At 39.3% G+C, this 17,929-nt stretch overlaps 3 protein-coding genes across 3 annotated transcripts; all 3 read left to right on the top strand.

Annotated features, from left to right (window-relative positions):
• Window positions 1–1,053: 1,053 nt before the first annotated feature.
• Window positions 1,054–3,844, top strand: LOC119474670 (B2 bradykinin receptor-like). The gene has a single exon (XM_037746839.1). It carries the CDS (start codon window positions 1,360–1,362, stop codon window positions 2,386–2,388), a length of 1,029 nt encoding a protein of 342 aa, XP_037602767.1. The 5' UTR covers window positions 1,054–1,359; the 3' UTR covers window positions 2,389–3,844.
• A 1,414-nt stretch (window positions 3,845–5,258) lies between these two features.
• Window positions 5,259–7,643, top strand: bdkrb1 (bradykinin receptor B1). Its single transcript, XM_037747097.1, has 2 exons — window positions 5,259–5,358; window positions 5,944–7,643. Exon 2 carries the CDS (start codon window positions 5,947–5,949, stop codon window positions 7,054–7,056), a length of 1,110 nt encoding a protein of 369 aa, XP_037603025.1. The 5' UTR covers window positions 5,259–5,358; window positions 5,944–5,946; the 3' UTR covers window positions 7,057–7,643.
• Window positions 7,644–9,510: 1,867 nt separating this feature from the next.
• Window positions 9,511–16,535, top strand: LOC119475046 (B2 bradykinin receptor-like). Its single transcript, XM_037747508.1, has 3 exons — window positions 9,511–9,622; window positions 13,069–14,679; window positions 15,613–16,535. Exons 1-2 carry the CDS (start codon window positions 9,603–9,605, stop codon window positions 14,120–14,122), a joined length of 1,074 nt encoding a protein of 357 aa, XP_037603436.1. The 5' UTR covers window positions 9,511–9,602; the 3' UTR covers window positions 14,123–14,679; window positions 15,613–16,535.
• The last annotated feature ends 1,394 nt before the right edge of the window (window positions 16,536–17,929 follow it).

Genomic DNA, 17,929 nt, shown 5'->3' with positions numbered 1-17,929 from the left:
CTGAAAAATTGGAAAAATATGCACAATAGCTGCAGTATCATCTTAGTTTCAACTTTGTCTCCTACAACATTTTGTTCCCTAAACTGCATTCTCAATTACGTTTCAAGGGAAATGTGTTTTCTCCTGGATTACGATTGCAGTTTTAAACACGTGGTTAACGTTGTAAATTGAACCAAAACAAAACAAAAATGCAATAGAACAATTTAGTTTAGTTTAGGAAACAAACCTACAGGGTTAGATTTAATAAAAAATATCAAGGTTTGGCTTAACATGACTATGTTTCACGACAGTCTCAAAGGGGGAAGTCAAGTGTGTTAATTTGATCCATTCACCAATCTTCCCACCGCTTTCTCCCTTTCATTGACGGTCGCTCAATATACTGTGTGTCTATGTCACCTATTCTGCGCATCGCTCGTTGTACTACGTCACTTGCTACAGCCGTCCGCGGACTTGCAAACGTATGTTTTGATAGGTCAAAGACACACATAATCTGTAACGAAATACATTTCCTTCTGAACATAATATAGAATGCAGTTTCGTTGTATGTGAACGTCAGTTTTAGGAGACGGGGCTGCTTAGTTTATATTTCCTTATACAAAAAGTGATCAGAATTCAAATTTCAGTTTGACTTAAAAGGTGCAGTGTGTAGGATCTGGCGTCATCTAGCTGTGAGGTTGCAGATTGCAACCAGCTGAAATTCTCCCGTGTGCCAAGCGTGTCGGAGAACTACGGTGGCTGACGGGAAAACGGGAAAACGGGAATGGCCCTATCTAGAGCCAGTGTTCGATTTGGTCCTTCTGGGCTAATGTAGAAACATGGCGGCCGGTTCCGTGAAGAGAAATTGCTGCATATTTAGATATAAACTGCTCATTCTAAGGTAATGAAAACACGATTCTTATTTTCAGGTGATTATACACATACTTTTTAATATTTTATTCCATTTCTGCCAATAGATCCCCCTAAATGTTACACACAGTTCTTTTAATATATAAATTCTCATTGTGTGTGTTTGTAATTAGACAATATGTGTTTGTAAGTCCATGCAGGTATGAATTTGTGGCCTGGGTTTCAATCATAGACATACTCCATACAATATCTGTTGCTAAGACTCTCCTCTTGGACGCCGGCATGTGTGCTCTGACTGATAAACCACCATTAAATCACTAACACTCCAGTAAATCAATTATACCTTCTCACTTTGGAACTTGAATCATGACGTAAAGGTGGCGACGCAGACATTTAACCTGTGTTTACACAGTTAAAAGGTTTTATATATAGCTGTTTTGAACACACCCTTGCTTTTCTAACTCTAAAATCGCTGTTACCGTGCAACAGCTCTCACAGTGATCCGCATCACTTATGGAGAATGCCACAAGAGCTGAGCTTGTCTGCAACAACACAGATGCATGGGACTGGGTTCACACCATGCAGCCTGCCTACATGTCCATCATCTGCCTCCTCGGCGTGATCGGCAACTCCTTTGTGCTGTGTGTGTTCTGCCTCCAGAAGCGGCGCAGCTCTGTGGCCGACATCTACCTGAGCAACCTGGCAGCAGCTGATCTCCTCATGGTTTCCTGCCTGCCGTTCTGGGTGGCAACCATTATCAACAAGTTCCACTGGAGGTTTGGGGAGCCCATGTGCCAGCTTATCAACATTGTCATTGGGATGAATTATTATTGCAGTGTGCTGTTCCTTACGCTCGTGAGCGTAGACAGATACCTGGCCCTCACTAGACCCCTGACACAGGGGAGGGAGAGACGGGCCTTCTGGGCACGCGGGATTTGCTTCAGTATCTGGATTGCTGGCATCTTGCTCAGTTTCCCTGCTATCCTCTTCCGCTCCGTGGAATTCTTCCCTAGTCTGGGCATTGACGCATGCTTCCTTGCATATCCCCATGAAGGCTGGAGGCTGCGCTACAACATGACTGTCAGCACAGTAGGCTTCCTTATCCCTGTTACCATTGCGTCCTTCTGTTGCTACCACATCACTAAAGTCCTTCGGAGCAGCCAGAAGATGAGAAAAGGCAGCAGAGGCAGCGTGGAAAGGAAGGCGGCGTACCTCGTTCTCGTCGTTCTGGCTGTGTTCGTGCTCTGCTGGCTGCCATACCAGGTTCTGGTCTTCTTGGACACCTTGGATCATTTCAAAATCATCTCTGGATGTACGTGGGTGTATGTGTTGGACATTGGAAACCAGTTGGCGACTTACCTTGGCTATAGTAACAGCTCATTGAATCCCTTCCTGTATGTGATTGTGGGGAAGCACTTTAAGCAGAGGGCACGGGAAGTGTTTAGACTAATGTTGTGCAAGAGGAAAAGGCAGTGGGGGAAGTCCGGTCATTCCAATGCCAATCTCAACTCAACTAAACAAACTGAGAGTACTAAAATCTAAATCTACCAACACATATTGAGAATACTTTGACCAAAAACAGCTGTTAAAAAAATCAATTTATTTAACAGATGGTGTCTTTTGTATACACTTACCATCATACAGTCACATTGCCACTTAAAGGAATAGTTTGACATTTTGGGAAATACACTTTATTTGCTCTCTTGATGAATTAGATGAGAAAGTTGACACCACTCTCATGTTTGTAGGCTAAATATGAAGCTACAGCCTGCAGTCTATTTTGCTAAGCTTCTCATAAAGACTGGAAAGAGCCTGTTATTTGTTGTGAGGTGACAAAATTAGCCTACCAGCACCTCTAAAGGCTGTTACACACCGGGGGCGTGATGAATACGCAAAAATGCAAAATACTCGCCTGCGAATATTATATATCTAGGGCTTTTATTGTGAAAGGTAAGAACGGAAGGAGTAGATTGACTGCGCTACTTATGTGAATGTCGCTTTTTGGCAGCGTAATATTTGTCTTCTATTTTTCAAGAAAAGGAGTTAAGAAAATATATTGACATGTGAATTAATCGCACGAAAAAAACGCCACCGTTGTGTATTGGCTTTAAAGCTCACTAATTAACATAATATATAGTTTGTCACTCCGTACAAAAAGCAAAAAATAGTCTGTTTCATAACCCCCCTTAAAACCGTACTTTGTAGTTTTTACACTTTTGTATGAATTAATTAAATGAGATACAATGTGTTGATTCGTGATCTTAGAAGTGCAGATTATCTACATTTGGACAGAGCCAGGCTAGCTGTTTCCCTCTGTTTCCAGTCTTTATGCTAAGCTAAGCTAACCAACTTCATATTTACCATACAAACACGAGAGTGGTATCAATCTTCTGTAAGTAATCTGTTGTGAGATAAAATAATTCAGATTCTCTTTATTTGAAAATAACCTCTAAAACTAACTTTGTCAAATATTTGTCATTATACTGTACTGTGTTGTGTTTGTCAGTCTTGAACTTGATGTCATATGATTATGATTATTTTAAATCAGAGCAGTTCCACTTCTGTTGTTAAACAAAAGCCAAGGTTGGCTGTCTTAAAGCTTAATTTGGTGGGCGTAATCTGAGGCTGTGCTTTCTGTTTCTATAGCTACCATCTGATTGTTGCTGATTGTTGTTTTTCTAAGACGTTGGAGTTTGTTTTCTTGGGCAACTTCCTAGGTTGAAACTGGCTCTTACTCCAACTGATGCCACAAAATATTTGAAGTGAATCCAGCATGTTTTTGTGTTATCCTGCAACTGTACTGTGTGTGAAGAGTGAAATATAACTTTGGCTTTTGCTCTATCAGTATATAAAAAAATAGAGTGAACAATATATCAACCACAAAGCATTTGAATTCCTGAAGAAAAAAATGTCTACTAAGGCTTTAAAAAAGATAACTTTAATGTTTTTCAAGATAATTCAACAATGTATGAGTGTTTCTTGTCTTCAATAAAGTATCATCTATTAGCTGACTATTAGAAGCATGGAGTGTCTTTGTTTTGATAAGGAAGGTTTGTTTCTACAATGACAACAAGACAGATTCCCTTTCAGAATGTCTTAATGGACTGTACGATTCAACCGGGCTGTTATCATTTTTACCTTAAAAGGGATGCTGCAGCCTCATACCATAAACTGTTTATAAGAAGTGGACGTAGTCACTGTGATGTCACCCATTGGTTTGTTCAATGCCGTGTTGAAGCCTTGAGATTGGCATTTTGGCCGTCGCAATTCTTGTTTTTTTGCAACCAGAAGTGAAATGAGAGGGTGGAGCTAAGTAAAACCGAACGCCGAATAAGATATTTTCAGGCACCCAAAAAATTCTAAGACGAAAGCATGGACAACTCCCAGACCGAATAACGTCGTGGTAGCGACCTGTCAATCACAAGGTAGCCACGCCCTAAAGCATACCCTGCTTTATGGTCTATTTGACTCTAAATGGGACCATAATTTACTAAATGAACATCATGCTGTATTGAAGAAGACTTGAAACTAGCGATTGAAACCATAAACTCATGTTTACAATGTTTACCTAGATGATAAATCAAATGAGAAGTAGGCTTATTTTCTCATAGACTTCTATACAATCTCATTTCTTTTAGCAACCAGAGGAGTCGCCCCCTGCTGGCTATTAGGAAGAATGCAAGTTTAAGGCACTTCTGCATTGACTTCACTTTTCAGACTGCCTCATACTCATTTTTAGATAACACTTCACATTGCACACTGACAAAAAAACTTCTGACCAATTTGATTATTATCTGGTTTCAAGCCATATCAAGTTTGTTATTTTTGCCATTTCATCAGCTTGACTTGAAATTTAGGATTGATTAGGATAGGATTACACACGGGTACAATGATAAATAGGGACATAAATCATGTTTTATTACTTAGGCAAACATTTGTTATGTTTATAAATTGAAAAGCAAATAATGAATTTTTGATATGTCAACATAAAAGTGTCAGGTATTACCAACTGTATAAACAGACAATAATCCCGTTAATCGGTTAAATCAGATGGATGGGTAGCACATTTATATCAACTCCACGTAATAATTCCCTTTGGAGTTGAGAAATGCTGTTATGACTGCATGAAAACACTGTGTCAGTATCACATAAGTACTATTTTAAATAATAACATAATACTTCCTTTGAAATTAAACATTAGTAATAATGAAGCAATGCTATCTTTCTTTCTTTCTAGTCTGCAGTAGCGCTGATGATGGTGAACAGTCTCTTTGACACAGTTAGTGCAATGCAGTTTCAGGTTTTCTCTAATATGTGTATGAGATTTGACTCTCTCATAAACAAGTTGATATATTGACCTCCTTGGCGACGGGTGTGGAAGAATCCAACTATATACAAAAACTCTTGCAGCAGATCTCTCCTCTGACTTGCTGTGTACACACACATGAGCCTTGCAACGGACGTGTCTGTTATCATTTGGACCATAGGAGGAACATTTTCGTGAAACGTACGGTAAGAACTTTTCATGTCCCGTCCTATTTTTTGTTTTTCAAAGTCTGTACTTTAAACAATACTAACAGGTGTTACACCGCGTTAATACTCAGCTTGACAAGAAATAATGTAATCAGTTGTTCAGCCTCTTTGATAGCAGGAAATGATTTTGAGGTACTACATGCAAACAAATTTCAACAAGTTATTTTGGCAAATATTTGAAGTCTTGTTAAAACTAAAGGGAAGTTAATCAACTTATTAATGTGTTACTGTTTGTTTTCCTCAGTGCTAAAGGTAACGTAAAGACATTAAAGGCTCTCTCTAGAGCCAGTGTTTGGTTTGCCTGTTCTGGGCTACTGTAGAAACATGGCAAAGCAACATGGCGGACTCCATGAAGAGGACCCGGTCCCTATGTATATATGAAGGGTTCATTCTAAGCTGACAGAAACACAATGATTCTTAGTTTCAGGTGATTATACACCAAAAAAAACATAGTTATGAATATTATATTCCATTTTTTGCTAATAGATCCCCCAAAATGTTACACACTGTTCCTTTAAATCAAATAAGAGGATTTTACTGACGTATAATTATTTTGTTTCCTAGCCCATGGAGCCAACGACGCTTGCATCTGTGGCAACACCATGGTCTGAAAACAGCAGTGCGTCCCCGCCATTCGGTCCATCAGAGTTTCCCATCTCTGCAGAATGGGAGCATGTCCACACCATCATTCCCCCGTACATCTTCACCTTATCCCTGCTAGGCCTCCTCTTTAACAGCTTTGTCCTGGCGGTGTTCTTCGCCCACAAGGATCGACTGACTGTAGCGGAGATCTACCTGAGCAACCTGGCGCTGGCTGACTTTATCCTCCTGTGTGGCCTCCCCTTCTGGGCCATGTACATCCTCAATGGCTTCAACTGGCCGTACGGAGATGCCTTATGCAAACTGGTCAACTCCGTCATCATCATCAATTTCTACACCAGCATCTACACGCTGGTCATGATTAGCGTTGACCGCTACCTGGCGCTTGTGAAGACCATGAAGGCCAGGTGGCTGAGACGGACACTCTATGCCAAGGTGATCTGCTCCATCCTGTGGATATTAGCGGTCATACTGAGCACGCCAACCATGGTTCACAGAAAGGTGAAGTTCATCAAGGGGTTGGAGACAATGTCCTGTATACTGGATTACAGTCACGACAGCTCTTGGAAGTTGGCCCATCAGATTCTGATGAATGTGGTGGGCTTTGTACTCCCTGTTATGGTCATTGTTTTCAGCAGTGGAAACATAATCAAGGCTTTAGTTCTGAGAAAGGAAAGTGTTGCTTTTCATGACACTAATGACACAAAGGCAACAGCACTGTTGTACGCTGTCACACTACTATTCTTACTATGTTGGGGTCCCTTCCAGGTCTTCACCTTCCTCGACACACTCTGTGATGTCCGAGCGCTGGATGAGAAGCTCTGGGGTCACACTCTGGATATAGGAGGCCAGGTTTCAGTGTATCTGGCCTTTCTCAACAGCACCTTAAACCCACTGCTGTACGTCTTCTCAGGGCAGTACTTTAGGAGGAAAGTCAGCGCCATCTACAGGAGGACTAGACATCCTCGCAGAGGATCAGACATGACCACATATCAACGCTCTGTTGTGTCCACTTACATTAACAGAACGGAGCAAATTAAGACCGTGATCATTTTTAATGCAAAGGATCAGATGTAACATGACATCCACTTCCGTTGCTGCTTATATGGAAAAATCAATGCAATATACAGGATATGAGTCTAATGTTCACAAGACTTAACACAATAATAATGCTGTTATATGGCTTAACTGTACTATAACAGGATGTTTAATACTGTTTTTTGAAGAAATAATGGATATGACCAGAGATAATGGCTGTAATCTGTAGAAGAAATGGAAGCAGATTTTAATGTTTACAGTCTCCATGAAGACACAGACACACAGTATGTATCTGAATCTGTTTCATTGTACTGACTCCACAAAGCAGTTTCACACTCTGCAGGCTAACATGAGAGAACCCATGTACCCATGTATGGCAACCCATGTACTTTGTGTACGTTTACATTCATATTTCCCCTTGTACGGTATATCTTGACATATAAACAAAACATTTATTCAGTCGCAACATACACAGTTTAGTATCAACACTCATTACTTAAGCTTTTTTTGTGTATACTTTGTGTAATCAACTCAATGGAACACCTGAAGTACTATACTAAACAATAAAAACATTAATTCAAAGACATGACATAACCTGTTGGAAACTCATATTCCTCAACTCATTATTTTGGTGATTCCCTGACTTTTCCTATATGTGAAGCACTATTATGCAGCACTAACTTGTCAATACATCAAGTCATGAAAGATTATTTACAAAATGAATTAATTTTTGTGAGCTTTAGCTATATATTGAAGTCAATTAACATATCACACTAACGTTAGTCTGCTAATGTAATGTGAACAAGTCACCATATCGACTGTATTATTGATATTTCCTAAAGTTTCTCACTAACATCTAACTAAAAAGATGAGAGGTTTGACATGTAGCAGTAGTAAAAAGAATAAATCTCTAAGGTATTCATGTGTAACTCATGATCTGTCAGCCATTTGGTCTGTTGTATGTTCCAACATCCATTTCCAGGGGCCTATTATCAAAATCAAATTACTGTGAGGCTTTGTTTTTGCTTTATTTAATCTTGTTGCCTTTCATTCCACATTATTTGGAAAAGACTCAAGTGCATTTTGCAGTGAATATGTTGTTTAACTTGTGTGAATGTGTTCAGATTCATTTCAAGTGGATTTTGTCGGATGCCCCACCTCACAGTTCTCGTTTGGCATGACACCGATTCCATCTGGATTTTGACGGAGTCCCTTTGTGCCTCTGTCAAATTGACGAGAAGGAGGATGTTGGAGAGGAAATAGTGTGGGCGGGGTTGCAAGTCGCTGGAGCTATTTTACATTAGAATTCCACAAATTGAAAAAGATTAAAGGTTTCATGAATCACTTTATGGATTTTTTTCACAACAGGCATTTTGACTGGTCTTAGCAGGAAAACCCCAGGTGTTAACATTAACAATGGTCCTTCTTCATCAACTCAATGTGAACTTCGACATTTGTGTAAAATTGGAGTGAGTCAAAAAATATTTTTGCTAATCTGATAATCTGACAGAAACATACAAGCGCAGCAAATTGGCTGTTGCTACATGTATTATGCCATTGGAGCCATTTTTAAGCCTATATTTTTTTTATATTATGGCAAATTGGCACCATTAAAAGTGTTTAGCAAGTATGTACAGACACAATGTATTCTCATACAAGGGTTCATATGATATCTTACAAAAACATATTCCTCATTTTTCGTGCATTCTCCTATGAATGTCCAGCGTCAATTTCCGCTCCAGTCTTTTCAAAATAAACTTCCATCTTCAAAGGAAACAACTTGGTAACAAAACTACTTGGTTAGGTTTAGGAAATGATCAACCTGGTTAGGTTTAGATAACAAAACCAATTAGTTAGGTTTGGGAAAATATCGTGGTTAAGTTACGCCAGACTGGAAGCAGCGTAACTTAAGGACCAAAGTTTCGTGACAAAAACTACTTTATTAGGTTTAGGAAAAGATCGTGGGGTTAAAATAACCCCGGAAGTGGCGTAACTTAAGTACCAACGTTTCGTGATAAATCAATGATGATTTCTGGTTACACACGGGACGTGAACATCAGTCTCCTGGGCAAAAGTCCAGTATTTTGTACAACCCTTATTTCCTGCAGAGCATCTGCAGGTCGTGAAAAGTCTTAAGAAGGATTGAATTCAGTTTCCTCCAAAAAGAAAAGGTCTTAGAAGGTATTAAAAACTCTTAAATTTAATTTACAAAAGTCTCAGATGGTCATTTGGAGCCAGAGTCTGCACAGTAGTGATTGAGCGGTGAAGCCGTGTCGAGGTCACCCGCCCGAACCAATCACGAGCCGAGCACGGCCGCAGCTTGTGTGAAGTGATGTTGACTCCTTACTGTTATAGCTGGAAAGGAATGTTGGGCTGGTGGCTGCAGGTTCAGTTTATACAAACCTAACAGAATCAGGCAGCCTGCCAACTGACATCTCCAAATGTTGTTGTCTGACATCATTGGATGTTAGTTTCTTTTTTCCATTAAGAGAGAGAGAGTCAGAGAGAGACAGAAGACAGTAGAAGGAGGTACTGGAACAGTGAAGAGTATCTGGGCATTTTACATCTGGACTTCCTCTGGAGGAATGGCTCTCCTGCCTACAAGGTATGCATACGCTTTATTTGTTTTTTATGTTTCACCATTATTCACTGTAGTTAGAATATTAATAAGAGCCATGAACAACTTAACAATGTTCGTCATCAGTAATGTTTGGTGCTTTATAACACTGTCTATGAATGAAGGTATACAGAGTCTTTATAGAAATGTACTCATCTTTATGATAAATAAGTGATCTCAAACGGAAAAAATAGTTCAATCCAGACGCGACATGTTCAAATGAAACCCAGTACCTTGTTGTTCCAGCACCTAGATTGCAGTTCTCCCACAATACTTGTCTCAACATGTCTACTGTGAGATGCTGATGAGATTTAGCCAACAAAAAGGGTTCGACCAGTGTTTGATACAGAAATATAGAAAGGAGAGTTAAAGAAAATGACTCTTTAATGCATCTAAATTAAATTAATACATGCAAAATTGTAATCAGTGGTGGAAAGTAACTAAGTATATTTACTCAACTACTGTACTTGAGTACAATTTTGAGTTACTTTATTTGAGTATTTCCATTTTCTGCTAATATATTAATAATTCTACTCCACTTACTTTTCATTTTCAGATTAATGATACTAAATATAATCAACTATATGTCGATTATGATGTGAAATTATAGATACAACTTTATTGATCCCTGGGAGGAATTCACAAGCTACCCAGCAAATAAAGTATATAAAGAGCTCCATATAATGAGCTCCACCTTTACCAGCTTTAACATTAAAGTAATGCAACAATAATTAGAATCCAATGATTGATACATATATTATTCTGAAATGGGCTGCTCTGCATAATGAGTACTTTTACTTTTGGTACTTTAAGTATATTTTGATGCTAATACTAATAATTTGAATGCATGAATTTCACTTGTAACAGAGTATTTCTACACTGGTATCTCTAATTTTACTTCAATACAAGATCTGAGTACTTCTTCCAACTCTGAAAGAATACACAAGAAAAACTTCAACCGTAGCACACAAGTGGGGAAAAAGGGCTGCCGTGTTGTTACTGGTAGACAGATACATAACTGCTTTTAATCTTTTGAAAATGATAATATCGAAACTGCTAAAAGTTGGTTTGTGTTTTGCTAATACATACATATACATGTATTACATTAAATATGTATTATCATGAATGCAGTATTTCATATGTGACTATTATATCAAAAAGATTATTCTAAATTACAATTGTTTATGGCTTAAAGTGGCAGTAGGCAACAATATTTTGGCATAATTTGGCAAAAAATTCCATAATAACCTTTCAGCATATTGTAATTCAAGTGATCTGAGAGAAAATTACACCTCTGCACCTCCTCATGGCTCTGTTTACAGGCTTTAGAAAATCTTGCCCGTGACGGCAGACTTTGACCAATCACAGGGCATTTCAGAGAGAGCGTTCCTATTGGCTGTTCCACAAAAGGAGATGCGCGTTCACGTCTGGTCTCTGCAGATAGTGAAAGCCTCGGTCAATGGCGGAACAACCTACTGGAAAGCTTGCTATTCCAGCATTGGCAGCAACTGCCTACACCTCAAAACAACCCAAAAAAAGAAAGACAGACTTTCAAAAAGACAGTCCAAACTGTTGATGTCCTTAGAAGGTAATGTGTAGCTCGCTGCGGTAGCCTCCTGAGATGTAGCGAGCACGTATGAAGCGCGTGCATATGCCCGTTCTCGTGTGGGGGGAGGGGCTTCGGACAGAGAGGGGAGAGCGGAGAGAGGAGAGAGAGGAGAGAGCAGCTCGAGGGGATGCAGGATTTTGCGTTTTCCGGATTTCTGCGCACTGCAGCTTTAAGTACAAAGAGCAACACACAAAACAGTACAAATAAATGATGCAACAGTAATGTATTCATTCTAAAGGGGGACGAGAACTGGCAACATAGCGGTTTATGGCCAGCTGGGCATCCCAGTGAATGTCATCTTTCATCAGTCATTGCAAGGAAGCTGCCACCTACTCATGTTACTCAGATATTATTCCATTATTTCTTTCTTTTCACCATAAAATGTTTGTGGAAACATCTGAATCCAGAATTTCTTTCACTTTTTGCATTGCTTGCATTATTATTATTATTATTATTATTATTTTTGCACTCTCCCCCTGAAATAGCATGAATATTTACAAAAATTATCCTGCTACTAATTTTAATCAGTCAAATTCTAATAATTGTCCTGTTAGTGTCTCACGTCTCTTCATGGTTTATTTTCCCGGTCTTCATCATTTTGTTAAGAGCTGTGTCAGCTCACAAAAATAAGTCAAGTATCAAACAAATACTTTATTTATCCTTAACAAATGTTTGAAAATGATTTGTTAAGTTTATCAGCATTTAACAGCTCATAAGGGACATTTAACAGAATATTTAATTTGATGATATACTTACAAATAATGAGAAACATTTTTATTAATTTTCATAAATCTTTTTTTGTTCTTTTGTGCATTCCAGGTAACACTCAATCAAACTGGTGGTGGGTTGCTTTGACTAAATAAAAATAACAAAATAGTAGCATACAACAACAACAAAAAAACATAAAATTTACACAAAAACAGCCATTAGTTGGCAATATTATATTTACAAGATCATGACCTTGGTCGGACCACAAACCATGCCACTGTCTTTACTTGCAGAGTTATGAGAAAACATTTGCAGTCTTGAAGAGCTAGTGTTTGTCTGATAAGATGATTGTAAAACTGACTCATCTTGAGCCTAAATGTTATTTTATCCACAATCAACTTTTCTGGGAACTGCATTAAGGTTGGAAAACAACTATTTCAGGGTTCTGTGTCACTCAGTATTCAATGTCACAACAGACAGCATTAACTCAGAGAATTTCACAGTGTTCAGTGTTTTCTCATATTCCACATTATGATAATTAATTACTGTGAGGCTTTGTTTTTGCCGAATTTAATCTTGTTTATGCCCATGCATAGTTGTGATCATTCCATTTCCATAGCTTGCTGCTACGCCTTTCATTCCACATTCTTGGAAAAGACTTGAGTGTATTTTGCAGTGAATATGTTGTTTAACTTGTGTGAATGTGTTCAGATTCATTTCAACTGGATTTTGCTGGATGCCCCACCGCACAGTTCTCGTTCGGCATGACACCGATCCCCTCTGGATTTTGACGGAGTCCCTTTGTGCCTCTGTCAAATTGACAAGGAGGAGGAGGTTGGAGAGGAAATAGTGTGGGCGGATTGCAAGTCGCTGGAACTATTTTACATTAGAACTCCACAAATTGAAAAAGATTAAAGGTTTCATGAATCACTTTATGGATTTTTTTCACAACAGGCATTTTGACTGGTCTTACCAGGAAAAAACCCCAGGTGTTAACATTAACAATTGTCCTTCTTTATCAACTCAATGTGAACTTCGACATTTGTGTAAAATTGGAGTGAAACAACATTTTAAAGAAAATGTCAAAGTTACCTTGTCTTTCTTTAACTCTCCACAGCGTCCCCTCTAACTTCAGCACTGCCGCTATATATGGAGACCAAAACAACACCAATGGAGCAGCACAACAGCAGTGTCCTGATGCAGAAATGAAGGGCTGGTACTTCACTGTGCTGCCGGTTTATATCCTGCTCATCACTGTGCTGGGAATCGTGTTGAATGTGTTTGTCCTGATGGTTTTCTGCTTCCACAAGAAGGCCTGCACCGTGGCTGAGATCTACTTGAGCAACATGGCTGCTGCTGACCTCGTCCTGATGTCCTGTTTGCCTTTCTGGGCCGTCTACGTGTCCAACGGTTTCAATTGGCATTTTGGTGTGTTCCTGTGCAAAGTCGTCAACATGGGCATCAATATGAACGCTTACAGCAGCATCTACTTCCTCATTCTGGTTAGCGTAGATCGCTGTGTGGCACTGGTGCACCCGCTGTCCCATGGTAGAATGCGTAGGCCAAAATATGCCAAACTGGGCTGTCTGCTGGTGTGGTGTTTCGGCTTGCTCCTGAGTGTCCCCACACTGGTCTATAGGGGAGTGAAACATTATCCTGATTATAATATAACTGGATGTTATCTGAACTACCCAAACCACACTGTGCAGCTGGTCTTTGATGGGATATTGTTCGTTTTTGGCTTCATCATCCCCATTTTCATTATTTCTTACTGCACTCTCAAGATTATTCAAGCTCTGAATAACCGGTTAATGTTAAACACACAGAGGACGGAGCAAAAGGCCACCACTCTGGTGCTGGCGGTCCTCCTGGCGTTTATGATCTGCTGGGTGCCGTTCCACGTGGTTAAGATACTAGAAGCGCTCTTAAAAGCCGAAGTCCTGAGTGGGTGTAGCATCACCTCCATCCTAAACACCTGCAAGAATATCTTCATGTACTTAGCCTTCTTCAATAGTGTTCTCAACCCCATCCTATACGTCATTGTAGGAGAGAACTTCCGTAAAAAAGTTAGGAAGGTCTTTAAGCAATGGAGCACTGACAGAACAACGACCCTCAACACCACTTTCACACGCTCCAAACTGTTGAGAAGTGTTAAAACTGTCTCAAGTTGATCTGCAGGTTCAGGCTGATTTTATTTTATTTTATTTTTTTTTGAGAAGCTGGGGCATGTTTTGTTTTTAGCTTTTTATAATTTTCATAGAAGTAAGATAAGAAAAATATTTGAAGCAATAAGATCCTGCTCAATATGGTGAGGTTTGAACACCCTCTTTGATTGTTTGCTCCGGGCAGAACATAACCCTGGGCTTTAGCTAAAGGCACACCAAGCTGACGGTCGTCCGTCGTACAGTTTGGGGCTGTCGTGAGCGCCCGTCGGCCTAGTTTTTGCGTGTCCCGCACCGCCGTCTGCCCATTTTTTAGTTTTTTTGGACGATTCAGCTTGTTGAATCGGCGGCGGTGTCCGTCGGTGAGAGGAATCATTCTGATTGGCTGTTCAGCTTAAAACAAGCAGTGCACGAGAAGAGAAACGGACGTGAGGAAAGCAAGCCAACGAGTAAAGTCAAGAGGCAAAACACAGAAGGCTCTTTTCTTTTTCCATCTTCATCTCATCTGATCTTTCCAATACAAGGATATATCATAATGACATGGCCATCTGGAATGAAGCTAAGTGGTGAGTGAGAATGGTGTGAAAATGGTCAGCAAACACCGCTTTATTTCATGTATGTATCATAAACTTTTTGGCCAAGACAAAGGCGACGTGAAGCAACGCAACTGCTGGCCTTTGTCACCGCTAGTTCTTTGATGTCAGCTTGGTGTCTCCCCAGCTTAAGACAACCAATTAGTCTGTTGTCAGGCTATCATTATAAGCACCATAGATGTGGGTCAATAGGGGCCTACTACACCAACTAGTAGGTTTTATCATCTATTCACATGGTAGATCACAGAAAAAAAGGTATAAAAGAAGACGACAGCGACCTCTAGCGACTGTAGTAATTATGACCGGAGCAGAAGCAGAAATCAGGAGCTGTCATGAAACATGAAACTCCATAATGGGGTGGAGGTCTGGGGCGATGGATGGGATATAGGGTTTTCATCCAGGACACTGAGGTTTGCATCCTGTGTGAAACCAACAATGTGTACTTGTCTTTTTGTTCACAAGTGTTCACTTTTGAAACGTAGTTATTTTAAGCCAAAACACGTTGTTTTTCCCTAAACTTAACTAAGTGAGTTTGTTGCCTAAACCTGAAGAAGCCGTTTTGTTTTTGTTCCAAACGGAACGCTTTATTCAGTTTTACAACGTGATAGAACATGTTGCTTTTTAAGTTTTGCTTTCAGTATTACAATGTTGTAGGTGTAATAGGCCCCTATACTGACCCACATCTATGTTGTTTATAGCGACCGATAACGCCTATTTAATGGCCTGATACCAGTCGAATTGGTTGGTGAGCTAAAAAGAGGGAGGTGTTCTGATGTATGCCGGCACACTACACTTCTTACTGTGTTGGGTCTGTTCCCTGTCTTAAACCTTTCTCAACACATTCCATGAGAAGATATGATCTCAGAGTAAAAACTGACCTGGAGTGTATCTGGCCTTTCTAAACAGTGTCTTGAACTCATGTCTTCTCTGGGCAACACTTCAGGAGGAAAGTTAGGAAGAAGGAGGACGAGACACCATCACAGATGATCATATACGGCCAGATATATCAACGCTCTGATGTGTCTAGTAACAACAGATGAGAGGAAATCAATGGTGTGGTCATTTTTATTGCAAGGGATGAGATATTTCATAACAGGATGTGAGACTAAATGTACCTTATTTGCCATTCTAACACTTATGCCCTAACTGTTGCTTCATCAGAAATGCTTTCAGGCTTAATATAACAATAACACTGCCACATAATTAAACCGCATTACCAGATTGCATTTTATATTGCAGAAGTAATGGGCACAAACTAAGATAATGGAAGTAATGTTTAAAAGAGAAGGAAACAGACTTTGTGTCTCTGTGCAACAGTTTAAAGTGTTAATATGACACACTAATGGAAAGATGTTCCACGCCTATCTTTGTGCACGTCTCTGGATATGTCTTTGAATCTGTTTCTCTGTACCGTTACATGGTGTTGCTTTTACTGTCTTGTAATATTTTAATGTTAAACACCCAAAGATATATTTCATAACCACGTATTCTCTCTGTTTCTGAAACTGTAACTCATGTATCCTTTCTTTGACTCCAGAAAGCTAACATAAAAAGAGAATGGCCTCCACACTGTGCATACATTTGCATGCTAGAAAAATGTGTTGCTTTGTACGGTTCATGTGCTATTCAAAGTAACAGAAGCCTAAAGAATGACTCACACAGTCATGTTGGTATTTTTTTGAACAAACGGCACTGTTGTCAAAACAACTTCTGGGAATCAGTTGTTAAGCTATTTGCATCATTAATTTTATGTAAAACCTGGAGTGGCATGAATGCAAAGACTTAATCTTTGCATGACCTGCGAATAAACTTACACCTATGTGACTGTATGCTCTTATGAGTTCTTTTTGTCAGCACTGCAAAGTTTTGACAAAGCTTTCCACGATGAATAAAGGTAGAGTTCTGTCTATAGTTCAGGATGCAAGTCTATTTAAAGGAACAGTGTGTATCATTCAGGGGGATCTTTTGGAAGAAATGGAATAAAATACTAATGATGTGTTTTCTTTAGTGTATAATCACCTGAAAATAAGTGTTGTTGTGTTTTCATTACCTTAGAACGAGTCATTTATATCTACATACAGAGCAGGTCCTCCTCATGGAGCCGGTCTCCATGTTTCTACAGTAGCCCAGAGCGGACAAACCAAACACTGGCTCTAGATACGGTCATTTTCATTTTCACATCGGTCACCGTAGTTCTCCTACACACTTAGCACACAGGAGAAGAATCAGTTTGCTGCGATCTGCAACCTCCCCACTAGATACCACCAGATCCTACACACTGCACCTTTAATAAATTTAAATGTCCTTCCAACAAAAAGGCTTTCATTTGTTTTTCTCTGCAAGATGACACAAATATTACAGTAGAATATCAGCATATTACATATTGCTTCTTATTTTCAGAGGTTCTTGCCCAGTAACCTGAATAATTTTCACTGAGGTTGCTCATCTTACTTAGTGAGTGCAATGTTTTATTATTTATTAAACTATCAAAATATGGAAGATAAAAAAATATATGTTTATTTAAATGGGATTTTACACATCAAAATGTGGTCTACTTATTAATTTTATATTCCATTTCTGCAAATAGATCCCCCTAATTGTTACACACTGATCCTTTAAGACTTTTACTAAAGTAATATTCTACTTTAACTTCTACTAAATTCATTTTCTGGTTAGATATCTGTACTTTTACACAAGTGTGGCTTTCAGGTACTTCATCCACCACTGCTTGTTTACATCTACAATGCCTCTACTTGTAACTGTATTTGTTGAAATATGTCTGTATTACAGTGCACTGTATATTGTGCTGTTAGAAACCCCAAGAGAATAAAACAACTGTCAAAAAACAAGTTGCTTCCTGATCTTCAGTGTTACCGACATGCAAATATTCTTCTAAAGAAAAGCATCCACACTGCCTAATCTGTGAATCATTGATTTCTTAGGAATGATAGGATAAGCTGCACAGAATGGAGTGGGTGGATGTTTTCCCTTTTTTTTAGTTTAGCATCGGAATTCAACTCCAGCACCGTCAACAAGCCTTTATTTGGTGAGCTGTGGTCCCTAAATTGTAGACTAAAAATAGACTAACGAGGCCTCCCTGCTTCAGAGTATTGTTGCAATGTCAACAACCAGATCTCTATTCCTGCAGGCTGTCTGTACCTCAGTAGCACAATGCTTTTCCAAATGTCATCTTAATGAAACATAACTGAACTAACGATACCCT

This window comes from Sebastes umbrosus, chromosome 16 (genome assembly GCF_015220745.1).
Source record: "Sebastes umbrosus isolate fSebUmb1 chromosome 16, fSebUmb1.pri, whole genome shotgun sequence".
NCBI lineage: Eukaryota > Metazoa > Chordata > Actinopteri > Perciformes > Sebastidae > Sebastes > Sebastes umbrosus.
This window is presented reverse-complemented; position numbering and strand designations above follow the sequence as displayed.